Raw genomic sequence first — 23120 nt, 5'->3', positions numbered from 1 at the left:
TCACATATTTTGAATGCTGAAGTCCAATTGGTTGTGTCTTACTGGGTTGAAAGCTAAGATGAAGATGTGTTTTTCTTCTGAGATATGTTTACTAAATTCAAAATGCAGAAAGTACAGAAGGAGGTAATAGTCTTGTTAATTATGTAATCATAGCATTGCTGCCTTTAGGCGCAACATCCTAATTTCAGGGCCAAAACCAGACCTGGCACCCAAATACATAACGGGCATAAAGCAGAGGTAACACAAACACTATCCTCAAATTCACACTGTGCCTGATGCAGACACTGAAGGAAGTGTGACGTTGACAATTCCACTACAATTGGGATGCCTATAACAACAATGCAATGTATCAATAAGGTATTTTACAATTTTGTAACATTTTGTACTACAGCACACAAGCACACGGAGAAGATGTTTTACCTGTGGAAGTACTCGAAAGATAGCATTTCCACACTGTGTGAGCACTAAGTCTCTGTCAAACATTATGTGAAAAGGGAAGGCCTTGCAGAAAGTGTATGGACTGATTCTGGTTTCCTGGGTACCATTCTCTTCAAAGCCATCCAAATCCTCATAAAAGGCCTCCTCCTCCGAGTCTTTTTCTTCAATAAGAAATTTGATGTGATCGCACTCCTCACTTTTTTGCTGGATGACCTAAAGCATGAAAATGCAAATAAAGAATAGAATTAATAAATACAGTCATTTTTATTAACTAGTAACCCTCAAAACACAAGAGGTGGCATCCTGTATGTTTGCCTCATATTTATCTTTGGATGTGAAATACAAATTTCAATAATACACAGCAAAAACGACTGATTTCACTGCATTGTCCCAATACTGATCTTTTCACTATACATTCTTAATTCCATCCCACTGCTTTTAATCTGCCTAATTGCTCCATTAATGTGGTTTGAGAAACATTTTACTCTATGTTTCGCAGTTATATGTACATTTTATTTGACATTTTTGTTGTACTTTAAACATTTTTAAAATTAGTAACTAAATAAATATTTGAAAAACATCTCTTCAGATTTCAAAATCAGAAAACAGAAATTTGGAAAAATCATTCAAAAAAGCAAATAATTTGTTGGGAAAAAATCACATACTGTACTGCACAGGAATAAGGGATAAGAACTGTGATAAATACACTAGATATAAAACAGTGCAGTGTTTACACTGTGAAAACACTAATGTTTAACAGAATAACTATTATTTTGGTTTACTGTTCCCAGAAGACATAAATTGATATATAATATAAAAAACAATATAAGCAAGAACTGTTAAATGCCAAATGTCAAGGTCAGAGAAAAAATAATACTGGCAGTGACAAATGTGGCTAATCAGGCCTAATGTCCACTGGGTAACTGTGCTGAGGCCTTTTACTAGTGACGTCAGCCTACTGTGTCTGAAAACACAGTTTCCATAGCAACCCCAGTTAACATCTAGATAAATGTCTAGTCGGATTTAGACTGGATATCAAACCTACTCTTCCACTCTATGCTCAGAGGAAAAAAAATACACTGCAATTTAAGGACAAGATAAAGCTTAACAGTGTTGAATTAAACATTCCAAAATGCAACCTTGCAGTTTAAATGTTTAAGTCTAGAAATTTCCAAAAGAACAGTTTACATAATGCCTGACCTTTGTCATTTACAGTTAGAATAATGTAATAAAATATAAATAGTAGTTACAAATGCATATTCAATTAAAGCACAAAAAGTATTTTTTGTGGGAAAGTACTGCACATTAATTAATTTTCCAACTTACAATGACATTCTCAGCATAGAGCACAGTACTGTCAAAATTAAATATGACATGGAGATTATTTAAAACTGAGAAAAGTATCTATAATTGATCATCTTTGGGATTTGTGGAGACTTATAACCCCAGAGAAATGCAGCCATTTGAAACACAGAAGGCAACTCTTCAGTTAGCTAAGACTAAATTGTTAACAGTAATCCTTCATGGGAAGAACTCTGACATAAATATTAAACTGCTTCATTTGGAAGCTTTGGTATACAAGCAGGGAAATGTTACCGGATTCCCTTAGTGTCTAATCTGTATGAACTAAATAGCCTCAACACATCTCTCATGGAAATAATGTGCTTTTTGAGCTGATGTCTTAAAGGTCAAATATGCTGGTATTACAGTATAATGTGTTAAAAATAGTTATACCTAATTCACACTAGAATCATATTTGTATCTTAAGTAAATGGGTATTATTTCATTAACGTTACAGCAATACAGCTATTGAAAATATATTTCAAGTCAACTGTGGAGCCTTCTTCAGGTGTGCCCAAATGACATCCAAAGAACGCAAACACTTCAGATGACACCCGAAGAAGGCTCCACTGCCGAAACGTTGTTTTTTTCTATGCTTTCCAGTATGGAATAAATCTTTACTTGTTCCTTTGCAGCCTATGCATGCTGACGCAGCTACCTACTTGAAATATTTATAATACACTTACACATTGACAAGGGTGTGTGGTGAACCCATATACTTTAGTGTTTAGGTCTCAGAGTCATTTTTAAACATTCCTGTTAGTTTTGTTTTTCCTCTGCATTATTTTTTCTTTAAAATCTGTATATTCTAAAACTATTAGAAAATGACACATACAGTATATAAAATAGTTATTTCTACATTAAGGTTTTTCTTTTGAAAATCTTTAATTCACACCTACTAAATTTGAAAAAGGGAACTATGTTATTAAACATACATATATTATATATCTGTGTTAAAAATTTCAAAACAGATTAATAGCAGAAAATAATTACAGACATCTTTAAACATACAATACAGTATACCATTACATCAAAGCCAGGTTTACCTCTTCTTTATTGTCATAAGCAAAAATAAAACATATCCACCTGATATGTAGACAGCTTTCTGGAAGGGCTTATGATCACAAAAGAATCACTATGCTTAAGAATATGCTATTTGAAGAATAGAATTATGTTCAAATATTTAATTGTAATTAAAGCATTAATATTATGAACTATGATCACTATTTTCAGTATAATAGATTCATTTGTTTTTAATATTTGTAGAAAAAAGCATTGTGAAAAACTAGGTAATTAAGCCAGAATTTGGTCTTATATTTGAAACATTAAACCCAGAAAATAGACAATTATTTTAATTTTCTAATGCCAGAAACTAAGAGAAAACTATTTTCAGGTTTTCTGAAAATTATTTTCAGATTTACATTGCATAAATTTAAAACAATAGATACAATGTACAGTGCCTTGTAAAGTATTCAGGTCAGTCATGACCAAATATATTTATTTTATATATACAACCTTCACCACATATGGAAAGGGAAAAAAAACAAAGTAGTAAATAGATATGAAAGAAAAAACAAGAAGTTATGATTTCATATTAGGTTTACTTTAGCAAATCTTAATTTATTGAAGTACACAAACTTAATGAGTCATACAATCAGTTGAGTGTGCTCTGTGTGCAATAAATGTGATTCACATGATTTCAGAATATACAGAACTGTCTCTGTAAGGTCCCTCAGCCAGATAGTGAATTTCAAGCAAAGGTTAAACCATGAAGACTAAAGAGGTTAAAAAAGACGCTTATAGATAAAAGTTGTACAAAGGCACAGATCAGAAAAAGGGTATACAAACATGTCAAGGCCCCTTGATATCTCTTCGGGCACAGTGAAGTTGGATCATTAAGAAGCGGAAGACACCCAGACAATCTACATCTGACTGTGTCTCTCAAATGAGCAGCCAGACAAGAAAGAAACTGGTTAGGAATTCCACTGTGAGGCCAACACCAACTTTGAAACAGATACTGAGGCATAGTGGCTGAGATGGGAGAAAATGTCCATGGGTCAGCTACAGTATATCCCAGTCACTCCATAAAGGGGACTTGTATGGAACTAAAAAAACATCTCAAGTCCCACATGGGGTTTTCAATGAAGCATCTAATTGATAATGCAAACTTGTGGCAAATGATAATGTGAAGGAACAAGTAATAGGTTTATTCCATGCTGAAAAAAAGAAGAAAGAAAACACAACGTTTCGGCCGTGGAGCCTTCTTCAGGTGTGAGAAAGGCTCACACCTGAATAACCTCACACCTGAAGAAGGCTCCACGGCCGAAACGTTGTGTTTTCTTTCTTCTTTTTTTCAGCATGGAATAAACCTATTACTTGTTCCTTTGCAGCCTACGCATGCTGACGCAGCTACCCACCTGAAATAATAATGTGGTCAGACATGACAAAACAGGAAAGTTTTGGTCTAAATGCAAAGCATGACATCTGACTCAAATGTAGTACAAAACATCCGTCAGCACCATCCCTACTATCAAGCATGGTGGAGGCAGCATTATGTTGTAGTTCTGTTTCTCATTTCTAGGAAAAATTGTAAAAACTGATGAGATCAAAGATTGAGCAAAGTACTGGCAAATCTGAAAAGAAAACCTGCTTTAGATCTCAAACTGAGACAAAAGATCACTTTTCAATTCACAGTAGCATAATAATCCAAAGCACAAGGTCAAAGCTTTACTGGAGTGGTTTAAGAATAAGAAAGAGAATGTCCTTGAGTGGCCCATTCAAAGTCCTGACTTGAATCCTAGTGAAAAGACTTGGAAAGTGCTGCCATATGCAATCCTCAAGCAACCTCAGAGAGCTTGAGCACATCAGCCAAGAAGATCGGCCAGAAATCGCATCAAGCGGGTATGTTCTTACCGAGACTTACCCAGAAAGCACTTCAGCTCTAAATGCTGACAAAGATCCTTCCACAAATACTGAGTTCTCGCATCTGAATATTTATTCAATCAACATATTTCACTTTTTTAACTTTAGGTTTTGCTCATTTTTGTGTGATTTATCTTACCCTTAAAAGTCTATAGTTTGAACATTCAACAATATATTAAGTATAAAAATATGCATGCAACATTTTGCAATATGGGACATTAAGGAAGGCAAAGGAAGGCTTTTGCAAGACAAAGTATATAGACCACAATTGTATTAGTATTACTTCCAAATTTTAAAGCAAGGGATTTATCTTCAGCTAAATAAACAGATGCTACTGTATGTTTGTCATGTCCTTAGACAAATCATTTTAGGTCAGACAAGGAGGCATCACAAGTTCAGACACCTGATCAAGAGAAGGAATAAGTAAATGAAGACAGATTTAGGGGAAAGTTTGGGAACCCCTGGCCAAATGACAGGTTTTGTTGATTTTCTAAGTGAAAAGAAGTTTCTGCAAATTTTAATGCACAATTACTATTTATTTGCTGAATTGAACAGATTGAAAAAAAAATAAAAAGTGTGACATGTGCAAAGGTTTTGGCACCCTATCGGTCAGTACTTAGTAACACCAATGTTTTCATAAATCACAGCCTCCAAACGTTTCTTGTAGCCATCTAACAGTCTTTCTATTCTTGCTTTAGCAATTGTTTCCCCATTCTTCCTTACAGAATGCTTCTAGTTCAGAAATATTCTTAGGTCTTCTTGCATGCACTGCATGTTTGAGATCTACCCACAGATTTTCAATAATATTCAATTCTGGGAACTGTGAAGGCCATTGCAAAACATGTTTCGTTTTTTGAAGTAGTTCATGGTTGTTTTTGAAGTATGTTTGGGATCACTGTCTTGTTGTAATATCAAACCTCATTTCAGCCTCAGTTTCTTCACTGACTGTGGGACATTAGCTTCCAGGATTTGTTGATACTTAGTAGAATCCATTCTTTGCTCTACCCGCACAGTATTTCCTGTGCCACTGACTGCCACACAACCCCAAAGCATTACAGATCCACCCCCATGCTTAACAGTTGGCAAGGTGTTCTTTTTTTCAAATGCTTATCCTTTTTTTCTCTAAACTTACCTTTGGAGATTGTAGCCAAAGAGTTCAATTTTTACTTCATCAGACCACAGCACCTTGTTCCAAATTGCCTCTGGCTTATCTAAGTGTTGTGTTGCATACTTCAGACGTTGACTTTTGTGATGAGACCGCAGGTAAGGTTTCCTTTTGATGACTCTTCCATGCAGATGATGTTTGTGCAAACAACGCTGCACAGTGGACCAGTACATCACTAGTCCTGTGCCAGCTAAAATTTTCTGCAAGTCCTTTACAGTGATATGGGCGTTTTGCTTTGCATTCCTGACCAGTCTACAAGCAGTTCTATCTGAGATTTGTTTTGGTTTTCCAGATCTGGTCTTTACTTCAACAGTTCCCCTTAACTTCCATTTCTTAATGACATTTCAGACAGTGGAAATTGCAAGCAGGAAGCATTAAGATATCTTTTTATAGCCTTTCCCTGCTTTGTAAGAGTCAATCATCTTTATTTTCTGATCCTCAGTCAGCTGCTTATAGGAGCCCATGGTTGTTGAGTACACAACACCCTGAGAGGTTCGAAGAGTCAGAGAATTTATTAAGATCTGGAATTGTCAACACTTGACTTATATAAAGGCCAATAAGTCAATTAAGTTCTGAGAGCTTACAAAAAAATAACACTAGTGGATCAACTGGAAGGTTGCCCAAACTTTTGCACATGCCACATTTACAGTTTTCTTTTTTTTAATCTGTTAAATTTAGCAAATAGTAACTGTTAATTAATATTTGCAGAAATATGTCAAGTTTAAGTTTGTTCGCTACAGAGGTTGTGTTAACTTCTTTTCATTCACAAAATTAACAAAACATGTAATTTGGCCAGGGGTGCCCAAACTTTTGCATAAAACTGCAGATAGCGTTTCTGCATTGTGCAGCACAGTCCTCCAATTCAGTTTTGAGACCATTTGCTGAGCAGATGACATCAGAACATTTAAGACTGTGTCTGTTCTTACTTCGGCTCCTCCAGAAGAGCGAACACCTTTAGCAAGGAAACAATGAGTGACAACATCTTTTCAACAAAGGAACAAGTAAAGGTTAATTCCGCGCTGAAAAGAGAAGAAAAGAAACACAACATCTCAGCTGTGGAGCCTTCTTCGGGTGTGGGTGTTACTCGGGGTAGTGTCGAAGTCAATGGAAAAAGTGTTAAATTTCAGGCGAAACCCTTTAGGAATGATATTAAAACCATGGCATCTGTAAAGGAATGGGACGTGGCTAGAAAGATCGCTGTGAAGAGACGGAATGCTGGTGAGAGCTAGTGAGAGAAAAGCCCACCCGAAAGAGGCTCCACAGCCAAAATGTTGTTTCTTTTCTTCTCTTTTCAGCATGGAATAATCCTTTACTTGTTCCTTTGCATTCTACGCATGCTGACACAGCTACCTACTTGAAAATCTTTTCAACAAGTCCTTATTATCTCAATAATAGTGTTCATACGCAATTAGAAAGATGAGAAAGGTAACACAAAAAATTAAAAGGCCTGACAAGCAGTAGGACCTTTACATTTGGATCATTACTTCATCAATGCATTTCTAAGCATGATTTTCTTGAATACATGTTTTCTGTGCATGGAAACCATATTTTTCCAACTCCCAGTGAAAATGTTTTCGTGGCTAATTTGCTTATTAGCCCATGCATCTGCCTTTCATCTGTATGATGTTGGTCAAAAAGTAAGTCTTCACAATTAAAACTGATAAAATGAGACTTCAACAGCCACTAGAGCGAGTATGTCCAATCCTGGTCCTGAAGGGCCAGTGAGTCTGCAGTGTTTTTTTATCCTAACACTCAGATCCTAAAATAATCCAGCAGGTTACTGGCTTAATTCTACTAATTTACCAGTTTTTTTCAGTTCTCCAGGTGCAGCTGCTTTAAGATACTCAAGAAACCTACCCCTCTAGCTGCAGGACTGGACAGCGATGTGATAAAATCAATTTCCATTTAGTTCCAGCAACATGTCTGGAGTAAAATCAAAACACACATAGAAACCCCACCAGATTTTTTTCATCTTGTGAGTTTACTTTATGAGTGGCTCTGCAAAACCACCCACGTTATTCCTCTGCTAGATACAGAGCTCATGCTAGATACGGTAGGTCATATTTCTTGCCCATGCCAAATTCAAATTACCTTCAATTATTAAACTGGACTTGTGATTTAGTCCACGTGGTGACAGTGAAAGAACATCTTAATAAGCACATCCTAATTAAGAGTGTAGTTAGATCTTATTGTACCATGAAGCTGAACCCACTGGAATCACTGAAACTAGAAGACATAAACACATTAAAAATAAACCAAAATCATTTGAAAACTCACCTTCATTTCTATTTCAGTTCCATGAATCTGTTGTGCCACCGTTTTAATGATCCCAATAACTATATCTTGCAATCCTTCCCTTTCTGAGTAGTAGTGCAAGATAAGATTGTTTCCTTTTTCTGCATCGGTGCATCTGAAGGATGGAGCCCTCATCCCTGGATAGATAGTACCCAGGTGGTCATGCAGGGCATCAAGGTTCTAAGAGCATAAAGAGAAAAATGACCTTTAAGATAATTTTTTTAATCAAGTGTATTTTATTACAGCCCTTATCTTCACCTTTTCAAAGCAAAAAAGGTCTCTTTTGTTTTATTTATTTATATAGGCCTAGTGCTAGTGTCTTGAAATAGGTTGACTCTGTACACTTATTGCATAGAGCTTTATAATTTAGCTTTCCATTCATTTCAAATTTCATTAAAAGACTGAGCTGCTTAAATTCACATTGGTTCACACTGATGAAAATGCTCAGAATATTCAGTAATAATCAGAAGAGCAAAACACCTTACAGTACTTGCTGGCTTTTAGTGAATACTGTGCACAAATGAAATTACGCCTTAGCTCAGAGCTCATCTTAATTATAATACCCTAATGAGGCTCTTTTCACAAAATCTATTTTTTTATGGCGAAGGAACTTAAAAGAATATTACATTTGAATATTACATTTGTCATCATGAAGTGCTTCGAGAGGCTGGTCATGAAGCACATTAAGGACACCATCCCAAACACAGTGGACCCGTACCAGTTTGCCTACCGGTCCAACAGATCCACAGATGACGCAATCTCCATTGCCACACACACGGCCCTATCCCATCTGGACAAAAAGAACACATACACAAGACTACTATTCATCGACTTCAGCTCAGCTTTTAACACTATCATCCCAGAGAAACTAGTCAAGAAACTCAGTGCACTGGGTTTCAACACCACCCTCTGCAACTGGATTCGGGACTTTCTGACAGGCAGACCTCAGGCTGTCAGGCTTGGAAACCACACCTCGGGCACACTAACTCTGAACACTGGGGCCCCCCAGGGGTGTGTGCTTAGTCCATTGCTCTACCCCCTCTATACCCACGACTGTAAGGCCAAACACAACACCAACTCCATCATCAAGTTTGCCGATGACACCACAGTTGTAGGTCTGATCACAGACAATGATGAGAGGGCCTACAGGGAGGAGGTCAATCTCCTTACAACATGGTGCGATGACAACAACCTCACCCTCAACGTCAGCAAAACCAAGGAGCTGATCGTTGATTTCAGGAAACTGCAAAACGGACATGCCCCTATCCACATCAACGGGACTGAAGTGGAAAGGGTCAGTAACTTTAAATTCCTTGGTGTCCATATCACCGAGGACCTCACATGGTCTCTCAACACCACCTGTCTGATCAAGAAAGTGCAACAGTGCCTGTACTTCCTAAGACGGTTGAAGAAAGCCAAGATATGTCCCCAGATCCTCACTACCTTTTACAGATGCACTACAGAAAGCACACTGACAGGCTGCATCACAGTGTGGTATGGCAACTGCAGTGCTGCTGACCGCAAAGCCCTACAGCAGGTGGTGAAAACTGCCCATCACTGGGGTTACCCTCCCATCTATCCAGGACATTTATGACAGACAGTGCTTGAGGAAAGCTCTAAGCATAATCAAAGACCCCACACACCCCAGCTACAGACTTTATGATCTGCTACCATCTGGAAAACGGTACCGGAGCATTCAGGCCCGGACTACCAGACTCAGAGACAGTTTTTACCCCCGCACTATCAAACTGTTAAATTCCCAGCCTCTCTCACTCTCACTCTCACTCTCACCTCACCTCACCTCACCTCTCACCTATGATCTGAACCTCACAGTGCCTTCTTCCTTTCTTTCTTTCTTACCAAAAACCCAAACACACATTGAAAATCTACCTGTACCATACATGTCAAAAGCTCACTCCCCATAATTTCTATCCCTTTATTTTATTCTGTTGATGCATATTTTTGCACATAACCTGTTACTTTTTTTGTTGTTTTGCACATTGCCTGTTGTTGTTTTTTGCACATTGCCTGTTGTTGTTTTTTTTTGCACATCGTCTGTTGTTGTTTTTTGCACACTGCCTGTTGTCTCTGTCTTTCTTTTGCTACACAATTGTATTGCTGTTGTTGTTGTGTTTTTTTTTCTCTTTGTACTACTTATGTCCGAGAGCTAGCTAAATAGCATTTCGTTATACCATATACCATGTATATGAGTGTAATGACAATAAACTTGAACATTTCAGTGCTAGAAATATTTATGATCATATGAAAAAAATCTTAAGTCATTAATCAATAATCAAATAACAGCTTTCAAGAACACTTATCAATGGCATTAGAAATTAGCTGTTAATGAACCGGATCAACAGCTGGAGCAAATAATTTGCAAGCAAAGTTCTTATCAAAATCTATTTTCATTTTATCAGTTACTTACTAAACCATTTGTTATTCATATGCTTACTGAAATTTTATCAAAATTTCATGCAAATTTACATGCAATAGTGGCAGTAAAAACAGACTTTTTGAGGTAAACAATAATGGTACTACTAATAATAATAATAATTGCTTACACTTATATAGCGCTTTTCTGGACACTCCACTCAAAGCGCTTTACAGGTAATGGGGACTCCCCTCCACCACCACCAATGTGCAGCATCCACCTGGATGATAGTGGGCCATAGTGGGCCCATAGTGGGCCAGAACGCTCACCACACATCAGCTATCAGTGGGGAGGAGAGCAGAGTAATGAAGCCAATTCATGGGGATTATTAGGAGGCCATGATGGGTAAGGGCCAATGGGGAATTTGTCCAGGACGCTGGGGTTACACCCCTACTCTTTTCGAGAAACGCCCTGGGATTTTTCAATGACCACAGAGAGTCGGTTTTACATCTCATCTGAAGGACGGTGCCTGTTTACAGTATAGTGTCCCCGTCACTATACTGGGGCATTAAGACCCACATGGACCACACAGTGAGCACCCCCTGCTGGCCCCACTAACACCTCTTCCAGCAGCAACCTTAGTTTTCCCCAGGTCTCCCATCCAGGTACTGACCAGGCTCACACCTGCTTAGCTTCAGTGGGTTGCCAGTTGTGAGTTGCAGGGTGATATGGCTGCTGGCTAACCGCAAGAGCCTGTAAAATTACACCCTGCCATGTTTAATACTGTAATAAAAATTATATAACAGCATTTTACCCCTTCATGTACTACATTGCCATTCAAATATATTCAGCATCTAGTGTTTCCTTATACAAGCACTGGCAGTCCCCCCAGCTAACACTGAAATGGATCAAACTGCTATGAATTCATATGATTCTTATGTACTTCCCTGGTATGAACTCAAATGATCTGAAATAAATTACTGCAAATTAAAGAACAGATTATAAAACTGAGTCAATCCTAAATTATTGAAAGTATCACGATATAAATTAATTAAAGATCCAGCTCTACATATTAACATTTATCTTAAAAATCACTTATTTCCACGGTGCGGTGGCTCTGTGGCTAAGGATCTGCTACTTTGACCCTGCGCTCTGACCCCAAACGTCTCTCCCTGTCTGTGCGTCTCATGGAGAGCAAGTTGGAGTATGCGGAAAGACAAATTTCTACTACAAAAAAATGGTATATGGCCAATAAAGTGATCTTATCTTGTAATCAACTTCTGTCAATTCCAAATACATTTCTTCAGGCACAACAAGCAGTACTACTTGTATTAAACGTTACTAGAGCCTGTACCACATGATAAAGCACAGATTAATTAGTTCTATATAGCTTTACTTATTTAAAGTAAATGCTTGGCTTTATTCATCAAAGATTCTTAAAAATCAATATAAGACACATGTAGACACAACCCTTTAAGAAAAGTCCAATTATAAGCAAGTTTGCATTCACAAAGATGACTGCACCTTATTAAGGCAGGTGCTATGCAAATATTTAGCATTCCATTAGTGCAACTACAGATGTCTTATCTAAAAACTGTGTCAAAAAGAAGTGCAGTTGTCATGATAAGGAGTACCTGAGCACAAGGTGTACCTGTAGATAAGGTGCGTCTTAGGGAAATTAGATACATAGGGACCACTGACTGTACAGGAAGAAGCAGAGATTAAGGAAAATTTGGGTACATGTACAGGAGACAGAGATTAGAGGTTATTGTTTTGGAGAATACAGAAAGCTGAAAAAATATTTATTTACCATAAGCAAGAATTTTTTGTCGTGCTTTTTAAAAACATGTCAAAATTAAGGTGTCCTGAAACTGAGGTGCTGTACATTAAAGAATAAAGGAAAAACCTTTGATGCTGCAAAAATGGATCTTGCAGGATTAACAAAATTAAGTTGTCTCAGAAAAGCAAATCCTGTTTTACAGTACTCTGAAAAGTCAGAATATGGTGATCCTTCACATGCTAAAAGCTGGGAGAAATGCCAAAGCTATTAAAGATTCAGAAGACACAACTAGAACTGAATTTTTGGTTAATCTTCATCTGGTGAGAATTTTGTCATCTAACAAAATTAGTTAAATTTGCCTTGCTCTATAATATAAGGGTACAAATATCCTTTACTTTCTGGAAGTTTCTTCTACGGTGCTTTTAATAGTGCTTGTTCCTTTTGGAATGAAGTGCCTCCACGATGAGAAAACACTCCTTTTGCACGCAGCTTTTTCCAACATGGATCTCAGCTCTTCGCCCCTACGGTGCAAACTTATGCATTTATGGTGTACACAATGGTTAGGAAGTTTGTGCAAATACCATTCTAGAAAGGCTGTAGCAAAGGCAAGACAGAGGTCCATGCCTCACCTACATTCACTATATGGCTGTGGGGAATGATTTACCACCTGTCATCACCTGATCAGTTGGTTGAACACACTTGGTCTGTTGACAATTTAAGAAGAACAAAGTGGAGCTTGCAGAAGTTGCTGGCAACTGCTTTCTTAATAAGAAAGTATCTTCATATACTGGCTTTGTCCTCGACATCTATAAGCGATACACTGATGACTGCGTTGCGTCGGTGCTGCCATATGCTCTAATGACCAACTAGAGCATTTCCCACATCACTTCACAAACTTTCACCCATACCTTCCATTTACAGTTAACATACTGTATCTTCCACTACTTGCCTCTCCATTTACCATCCACAACTCTCAGCTTCTATCGCAAACCCAGTGACTCACTCTGCTATCTTCTGTACAGCTGCTTCCACCCCATACATACTAAAAACTCTCTCCCTTTCTCACAGTTACACAGACTCCAATGACTAGGTTGTGACAACATAGCCTTCTACAACCAAGCCCTAAAAATGCACTCTTTTTTGACGGACGATACCCTGTACATGTCATTTAAAGGGCCAAAAACAGCCACCAGCTCATCAACACTAACAGGAATTCCCTGACTCACAACTACATTCAAACGGTGCTTCTCTACCACCCTTAACATCCTTTTTATTCCTGAGACCATCAATGATAACTTCCCTATCTTACAAGATGACACTTCCACCTTTCTGTAATTTAATGAATTTTTTATAAAGTTGTTTTACTTATTATATGTTGTATGTTCCATCACTCCCTGGTTAAACTGCCCTCCCCCAGGGATGAATATTGATCTATTTACTCTCTTCCACACACCTGGAGATGGCTCCACATCTGAAACATTGTGGTTTACAATACAGAAGAGGACACACTGGTGTGCATTTGTATTTCAAACTGACAAAACTGAACAACAGATAATTTACCATGATAATAAAGGGGCATAAAAACTGAGCTCACGGGTGAGGTAGTATTAGTAATGGTATATAGCTTGTTTTCATGATTATGATCTACATGTGATGATAAAAAGATTCTGTTTAACAGTAGCTGGTTTCACACTCAAGAACACAGAATACTTGCCAAGTTTGGCCTAAGCACAGTAACAAAAAATGAAAGCGAGTATGTGATTATGTGCATACTAATGTTAATATGTTAAAATTCAATATTTGGATAATTTTAGTGTTATCATTAACATGCTGCCTACAAAATGTAAAGGAAATCATTTTCCTTAAAGGAGATCTATATATCTATTATCAGAAAGGTATTTAATCCATGTAAGGGTTACAGCAAACTGTATCCCAGAAACACAGGTCACAAAACAGGATCAAACCCTGGAAAGGATGTCAGTTCATCACATGACTTACAGTCTGGGGACAGCTTTGAACCTCATCAGTGTGAATTTATTAAGGTTAGCAGAAACCACTGAGAAAATTCACACACAAACAGGGACACCTTGCAAATTCCACACAGAAGGCACCCCAGTTTAGAACTGAACCCATGACCCAAAAGGCAGCAGCACGAACAACCACTTCACTGTGACACTTTTACCTAAATCCTGAGAAAAATAATTAACATGGATCTTCAGGAAGAAATGATTTTTCATTTTTGAGACTAGTTTTTATCTGACTTTTCTATTTATCTGGACTTGCGTATAAATAGACATTATATTGAAAGAATTCTACACTGTTACACTGACACAGTGACTTGTTTTTATTAAATGTATCAATCTACAATATAACAAATATAGCCATCATATCAGTCTCCAAGCTTGCCATGAGTAAATCACATCTACTCCTTTCTTATGGTTTACTAAAGTAAGCACAATCTTACCTGTAAAAATTCTCGAACGTTGGATCCCAATACCCGCAGAATTGTATCGTAACCTGATTCTTGACAAAATTCAAAAAACATCTTTCCAAACATCTGCAGAATCTCCCCAGCATCAATTCCTAATACAGACAGACAACACAAGCAAATAGAAGAACTGAAAGACTCTCTTTTCATTTATATATTTTAAAAGGCATGTTTTAAATTCAAAACCATGTTAGTTTTATTTAAAAAAAAACATTTTCAATATTATTTGTACAATTATTATTTATACCATAAAGGATGTCAAAACTGTTTGGCATTACTATACCATACACTGAAATTATCATCTTTCAGGGAACAAATGAGCAGAGGGAACAACAATCAACCAAATCCACCATTTGTTAAAAATAAAAGTTTAAAACCCACATAACATTTGCATTTCGCACTCTGCTGTTCACATCTTTTTATGATCGCAAGTCACCCTGTTCACTTCATCATTAAAATTGCTTGTACATTATACATTTTGCACTAATCAATTCATATCAGTCAGGTGTGCCCTCTTCATGCAACAGTCCTGGATGTGTACAGGATTAAAACATGCACTCTCCAATTTGTATTTGGGGTGGTCCTGTCATCTTGAAGCAAGTATATACACAGCACCTTTACTTTGCTTCCCAGAAAGATCTCTTTAAATGGGTATCACAATGAAGTTACTCCATAAAACATGATTAAAGAAATTCTACCAAGTAGAACTTATGTAAGGTTTTGATATAACTTCTTACATAAAAAAAGAAAGTAAAGGTACCCTGCAAAAGTAATCCAACACAGGAAAAACTGAGCTGATATATTTTTGGTCCACTATCACATGAGGAGTTTAATCAAACTAATCCAAGTATGACCAGATAAATCAAAATACAGTATAAAACAGAGGTGACTTCCAATGCAACCGATATTTAATACAGAGCATGAGACAGAGAGGCAGCAGAGCCATTGTCAGGGTAGAGCTGCTCAGATCTCCTCCTCATGGGGACAAAGAAATAAACACTAATTGTCTTGCACAAGTCAAATTTAATCCACAGGTCTGGGAATACTGAGGCAGGAGAAAACTAGACTGCCCCTCCAAAAATAAGATAAAATAGGGATAAAGAAACTCCACAAAGATGGCACCCAGGGTAGAAATCAAACTCAGAACCCTAGAGCTGAGAGGCATCAGCAATAACTGCTCTATGGGTAATGCAAGTCCCTGTTAAACTAGCACTAAAAGTTTTAGGGAAAAACATATTTCCACATTCTAAAATGTACAGTAGCCACCAAATGTATTCATATTCTTGATGAGCTGTAACTAAAGGTTGATTTAACATAAGAAACAGAAGTGTACATCAAGATTTTTCAACACTAAAATAAGATGGAATTGTATGAAAAGGTGGACTCAATATACCAATGATATAGCAGTAGAACCTAATTACATACATTTATAAATACACAATGTTCAGATTTATTCATCCCCTTCTTAATACAGTATGTTGAAAATGCTTTTATGTCTTTTAGCTATCTGGTTACTATACACAACCACAGAGAATTAAGTGATCTTGATGGCCTATTGAGACTTCAGAGTTGCGCTGGTAAAACAATTCTATAAACTTTAAAGCTGAACCTTTCGCCTCGCGATACTGCATTGCAATACCAAAAGACATTGGATTGCAGAATAGAGGTGGACATTGGCCAGGGTTTTTCTCCCAAAGAGCCAGATGTGAATTATGTGCTTCCAGAAAATTGAATGTCAGCCTCTTTTAAGATGCAAACTCTGCAAAGTTTTCCCTTGTGTGAATGAAAAACATTAACTGCTTTTTGAAGTTCACTACATGTGAAATGTTTTTTCACTGAACTCTTAAGTTATTTCTTGCAACTAAATCCAAATTCTGTGAAAGTATCTTCTCACTTACATCTTTCAAAAAAAATGTCAAACTGATACATTTATGTAACTAATAAAAGGAGGTATAGACACCTCATATAAAACAATCATTAGGCAACCTAATAACATTATAATATTCAGCATAGGTACTGTACATTTAACATAGGTGCAAAGATAATTTTTGGGACAAGTAAGTCCCGCTGCCTGTAAATACTGTTGTACAACAATGAAAACCTCTTACTTGTTAAATTTAGCATTCCTACAATAGATGGGCACTTCTTACTTTTTTTACACTAAAAACAAAAATTCAGGCCATAAACAGTAAAGGCAGGTTAAAGAGGAAGCAAAACACTGAGTAGCAGCCACATCATAGTGAAAGTCAGAGTGATTTCAGTTTAAACAGTTCTTGGGGTAAGCAACATACTACCATGATTAAGAATTAAGAGATTGACATGATTTTTGACATAAGGAATTCATTATATTTAAATATTTCTGGCGTTACACACTTACTCAGAACTTTGCTTGCAGCAGCAACGAGATCATAGGTTTTGGCATCTTCATAAATTAATCTGACCAGAAACTGGCCTTCGACATCAAGTTGCGCTTCCTTCCTGAGAAAATATTCACACACACATTACATTCTTGTTTACAGCAAAATCCAGAGGTTCACTTTTTACAAAAAGTCAGTAACTGCTTTTTGAAGTCCTTTATGAAACATCAACAGCATTTAACTAAAGAATGATTGCATAAGAAAGTTGCCAAAAAATGCTTATCTAAGACTCAAACTTTCTTCTCCAGCATAATTTGTTAGAGAAATGGCCCAAAAACGTCAAACTTCTGAGTTTCTAAAATTAAAATTCTTATAAACTCATAAATTTAACTTCCAGAAATAAGTAAACACGTGAAATTTCTGCCAGAATGAAACATGAAGTGCAGAGTGGACAACATCTGCACTCTAAAAAGCAAGAATTGTTGTCATAATAAATGCTTGGATATTCCCTTATGAGATGAACAGGGCCTCTTCAATTTACAGAGTTCTCTTCTATTAGTTACTATATTGGGAAATTGGCTATGCTAGAGCTGGGAATAAGAGAGTTGGGGGAATTAAACAGGATACCACGTCAGGCTGTTCCAATTTGACGTTAAAGTAATGAACATCCTATTTATCACTTTAGTTAAAAACAATTCAGGCACAAAACTGTATTTTACATTAATCTTCCTATGCGCAAGTCTCCTCCTTAGGTGATGTATATAACTTGTACAATTTTTGTTTGTTGTATCTGATAACTGGAACTAATTTGGGACAAATGGTTTGAGACAGTTAGCAGCTACTTTCATTCCCAAAGTTTCACTGCCAACTGAAAGAACTGCAGAAATTGCATTATCATGTGGGTTTACTTTATTAAATCTTTGAATTTCAACAGTTGACAACTGCCTATATTATTTTTCATATGGTAGGGCTATATTAGGAATTCTAAATGCTTGAACAGCTGTGTTTAAGTTCTTAAGGGATGATAAACTCAAGAGTATAGGTCTTTGCATTAAAAAGGCAAATAATGTAAAATAAACAGAATTAAATGGTTGCCCGTGCTCTTGAAGAGTTATTGTTTATAAACTCAGCTAAAGGGCCTTTTTGTGATGCAGTGTGGAAAGACTGTTCTATATTTAAGTTTCTCCTAATTCCAATAATTATCAAGATTCTTATTGTTAGAAGCAGTAGTGTCAATACTTTAAAGCTGTTGTAAAAATGGGAAAGCATTGTAGCAGATGTAGTAAAACCTGTAGAAGGAGCGTTAGTAGTACAATTTTAGTAGTTACACCACCTAACACATTAAGACGGGATACATTAAAATGAAATAAAGTTAATGCATATTGAAGTGGTTTTAAGTATTTCTAAAAAAACTGACACTCCAAAATAACTATACGAACGTCTAATTTGCTTTCTGCACTCAGTGGATTTTGAATTTAATTAAATTCGTAACTCACTTGATGTCTTCCCACACTTCAGGGCCGTAATTTCTTAACACCAGGAGTTCCAGGGCGTGATTGACAAAGCCATACTGAAATGTTCAGAAAAGCGGAAAAAGGAGTCATCTGTACCTGGGGGAATAATCTACGAACCATTGTTTTTCCTTGGATGTCATACCAAGTCGCGTTGCTGTAAATGTTATTATTATAAAACAGGCATAGATAAGCCTTTTGCACTTCGGTGAAACCATGACTTGGATACACTGCTAACTGTTAATACAACAATGTACTGTATTTTTTGCATTCATTGAAAATGAAATAAAAATGTACAAGTGAATATTTTTGTAAAGAAATATAGGCAACGTCCATATTCAACTACTGTATATAAATGTACGTTTCTCAAACAGAAACACCGTTCTGCTCAGGATGCACTTGCAAACTGGGTTGCATATTTTATAAGCAAATATTTTACATACCATTTTGAAACGAATTACAGTTCTTGATCCCTTCTTCAAAAAGGTGATGAGTTAATGTCACAAATCCAGCGTCTACCTTCTACACGAAGAAACATTCCCAACTGCAAATTCTTTCCTTCCGATTGGCGTCAGCCAGCTCCAATTATTGTTCGAGGATAGTTCAACGCACCAGACTGTCACAGCCCACTGAGAGAAACGGGGAGGGACAAAGTTTGAGATTAATTGGTGGCTTGTAAAAGGATTTTATGTTGAATATTCCTACTCTCTTATGGTTAGTGAGTTTAGAAATGCTGGACAAAATTGTAGTAATTGATTTTTATGTAACATAACGTCACATATTCTATTTGTTTCTTTCTATGTTTGTTATCGGAGCGTCTATCAACATGAGGTTCATACTGTATTATGAAGGCAGAACAGGTTCCTGCACTGTTGTTTAAGGCAAAAAATGAACACTAGTTAGAAAGGTTTTCATTGCCAAACCTTTTTGTATTTTTTTATCATATGGTAATTTTACGAATTACGAAAGAGGATTTGTTTAGAAATTGCCTCATTAACTGTTTTTTTTTTCTCCAGAAATAGCTCAACTTTAATTCAATATCAATGCCCATTGAACATCTCTTAATCCTACAAAACTAACCCTAAAAATCTGAAAAGGAGCAGATTTAATTTTTACAATATGACACTTTCAATTACCTTACTTTTTCCTCCATAAAAGATGTCTTTGACACTGTCACTGTCACCGAGTCAAAATAATGGGAGTGAGAAGAAAGGTGACTGGGGCTGTTGGATCTTAAGTGGGCATTGAATGTGTAGTTATCTCTGTAAGGGTTGTGCATCTGTATTTCATTGCCTCAGGTTCTTAAGCTTTCCTTTCTCAGTGAAGGGGGATCTGGGACAGTGTGTGAATACACACTGCATCGTTACATCTGACCATCTACATGAAGCCAGTTGATCACCTCAGACCACACGCAAGACTACATTGCGACACGCCCACCCCACACCTGGGGTGTGAGTCATGAGCCTGTTTAGGGGTGCTTCAAATAGCCCAGTGAGGAGAGAGCTCAGGACTTTTGGAGAAGGAAGAATTGCGAGAGTTTGCTGCAGTTCGGCCCAGGGACTCAGAGCACTTGAGAGACCAGGGACGGGGAGCAGTGGAGGAAAACCCCAGCATCATCTTTCTCCCCCTTTACCCAAAACTGGACTTAGAGATGATGATTATTATTATGAATAATATTATGATTATTATTTAATTCATAAATAATTCCTTACACTTACATAGGGTGGACACTCCACCCAAAGCACTTCACAGGTAATGGGGACCCATCTGGATGATGTGATGGCAGCCATTGTGCGCCAGTATGCTCACCGCACACCAGCTATCAGTGGGAAGGAGAACAGAGTGAGGAAGCCAATTTATGGATGGGGATTATTAGGAGGCCATGACTGGTAAAGGCAAGGACGCCAGGGTAACACCCCTACTCTTATCGAGAAACGCCCTGGGATTTTTAATGACCACAGAGTCTCTTTCGAAGGATGGTGTATTTTACTGTATAGTGTCCCTATCACTATACTGACAAGTTAGGACCCACACAGACCATAGGGTGAGTGCCCCCTACTGGTTCCACTAACACTACTTCCAGCAGCAACCTTAGTTTTTCCCAGGAGGTCTTCATCCATGTACTGACCAGGCTCACATCTGCTTAGCTTCAGTGGGTTGCGAGTCGTGACTAACAGGGTAGTGGGGGGAACAACAAGGGCACATTGTTCAGGACACCCAGGACTGAGGAGGATGCCTGGAACTTCACTGATTCTTCACTATGGTGTAAGAAGGGACACCAGGTTATTGACCGGAGTTGATTCTGGAGAAGGGCAATACCTGACTGTTCTTTTGTGTCATTTGGTACTGGTAACCGGAGATCGAGGACTAGGGTTCTTATGAGTAAGTCGTGTCCTGTGTTCTCTGCATGTGGTGAGCAGTCATGGCTGTGTTTTCTGGTTATTTTTATGTTATAAGAACATCAGAATAAAATGGGTTATTATATATGATAACTGTCTTGTCTGGATGTACTGGTGGTTCGGGGGGACAAAAAGAACTTGTGACAAGGGGAAAATGGTCCTAGTACACATTACAATTGCTAAATGGCATAGTCAGTGACAAAGGAAAAGCAGTTCCTGCATTTAGGGGTCACCCAAACCACAACATCATCATCATTATTTAATATGCTTTCAATTGTCCATCTCCTAAGATGACTAGAATTTATTACTGGTGATCAAAATGGGAGTGTTTCTCATACTTCATTAAATATAGTATATGATGTTAGTACTGTATTTAACATTTAGGATGTGAGATACCCCTGATTGCCTTCCAATGCAGTCTATTATTATTATTATTATTATTATAATTTTATTATTACTTGTTTTCCGTTTTTATGTTAATATAATATCTAACTCATAAGGGGAATTTATTCATCACAGTGGGTCAGTTGCGACAGATTTTGACAAAAAGTGAACAAAAGCTGAGATTTGCAGCAAGCTAAACATTTCCACAATTGCAACAAACTCCAAATATCTGCTGCTGTTCTTTGGAGAATATTAAAACTCGTAACTAATGATTATTCAAGGACATGGTAAATGCAAGACTAATAAAAAAATCTGTAAGGTTTCATGTAAGTCAATCATTTGCATTATTCTAGAGCAGTATACTGTATCTGCTTTAAGGGACAGGGCAGTCATGTTCAGTGAGAATTAAAATTTGCACAAGTGGGCTTTCTACATGATGAGCACCTACTAATGCTGTGTCATTGCGAGTTTTATTACAGACCCCGAAAAAGAGACACAATCATTCATGTATAATGAGTAAAGGAGTGGTGACAGTAGAGTTCACAGCATTGGGAAGCAGCAGTATTTAGAGTCATAGACTTAGGAAGTATGTAACCCGTCTTCACCACCTGCCTCAGATAGAAAATCTAGGATTTTCCTGGTGCCCAATCTCTGAAGTTTATTAACAGGTTTAGAGGCACAATTGTATTAAATGTTGAGCTGTAGTCAATAAACAGGACCTATGCATAGGAAGCAGGAGCTACAGGATGGAATGAAGGCAAAGAGAAACAGCATCCTCTATGGACCTATTAGTCCTGTAGCAAACTGGTAAGGGTCTAACTCAACACTGGAAAGATGGTTACAAACCAGTCTCTCAAAAACATTCATAATAACTGAGGTCAGAGCCATGGGCCTATAATCATTCAGCCAACTGACATTAGCTTTTTTGGCACTGGAGTCATCACTGCAGATTTAAAACATGCATGTCACGATCGTAAGTCCCTCCTCTTAAGGGCGCTTTCCCATTTTAGTTTTGATTTTGTGAGGAGGGGCTGCCTCCTATCCAGCCCCTATCTATTTAAGCCAGACGCTCCTACCATTCTGGGCTCAACTTTGGAAGATGGACGCCCAGAAGCCCGCCTACCAGCGGGTCCAGGAGAGACCCGACGGCATAGGCTTCACCACAGCGTCCTGACCATCTGGGTTTATTCCCCGTCCCTGCACCTGATCCTGCTCCAGTTTTTAAACCTTGTCTACCTGCCCAGTTCCTCGTCGTCTCCTCCCCATGTCCGTAATATTTCTGGATTATACTATCTGCATAGGGTCCTGACCAATGCATCATAACAATGCAAGAACTTTACACAGCTCATGACACATTAAAAATGGCAGTAAGAGCAGGAATGAGTGATAGGCACAGCACTTAAAGGTTGCTTTGGACACCAGATCAGGTCACGCTGCCTTCCTGCTGTGTTCTTTGTGTAGCAGATTTGTGTAGCAGACACCTCATGCTCCTGACTCTCAAAGGGTGGCTTCAGGGGCTCCACAACTGTAGGTAGACTCGGTTGATTAGTTGTCAGTCTGTCAAATCTACAAAAAAATTCAGTGAGGTAATCAGGAATTAGGATTGTTGTTATAGGCTGTGTGTTTGATCCTAAAGCCAGTGATAAGCTGGAGACCCTGCCACACC

General features: G+C 37.7%; 1 protein-coding gene across 1 annotated transcript in view; it reads right to left on the bottom strand.

Moving 5' to 3' along the window:
• Window positions 1–19302, bottom strand: part of gucy1b1 (guanylate cyclase 1 soluble subunit beta 1) — a 35394-nt gene extending 16092 nt beyond the window's left edge. Inside the window, exons 1-6 of the mRNA XM_088633247.1 lie at window positions 19115–19302; window positions 18657–18730; window positions 17181–17281; window positions 14780–14898; window positions 8144–8341; window positions 421–651 (exon numbers count right to left, since the gene is read on the bottom strand). Coding sequence (XP_088489373.1) covers window positions 421–651; window positions 8144–8341; window positions 14780–14898; window positions 17181–17281; window positions 18657–18730; window positions 19115–19117 — 726 coding nt within the window. The 5' untranslated portion in view covers window positions 19118–19302. The remainder of the gene's footprint in view (window positions 1–420; window positions 652–8143; window positions 8342–14779; window positions 14899–17180; window positions 17282–18656; window positions 18731–19114) is intronic.
• Window positions 19303–23120: the final 3818 nt, after the last annotated feature.

The sequence above is a fragment of the Lepisosteus platostomus genome, chromosome 1 (genome assembly GCF_059453375.1).
Source record: "Lepisosteus platostomus isolate fLepPlt1 chromosome 1, fLepPlt1.hap1, whole genome shotgun sequence".
Lineage (NCBI taxonomy): Eukaryota > Metazoa > Chordata > Actinopteri > Semionotiformes > Lepisosteidae > Lepisosteus > Lepisosteus platostomus.
This window is presented reverse-complemented; position numbering and strand designations above follow the sequence as displayed.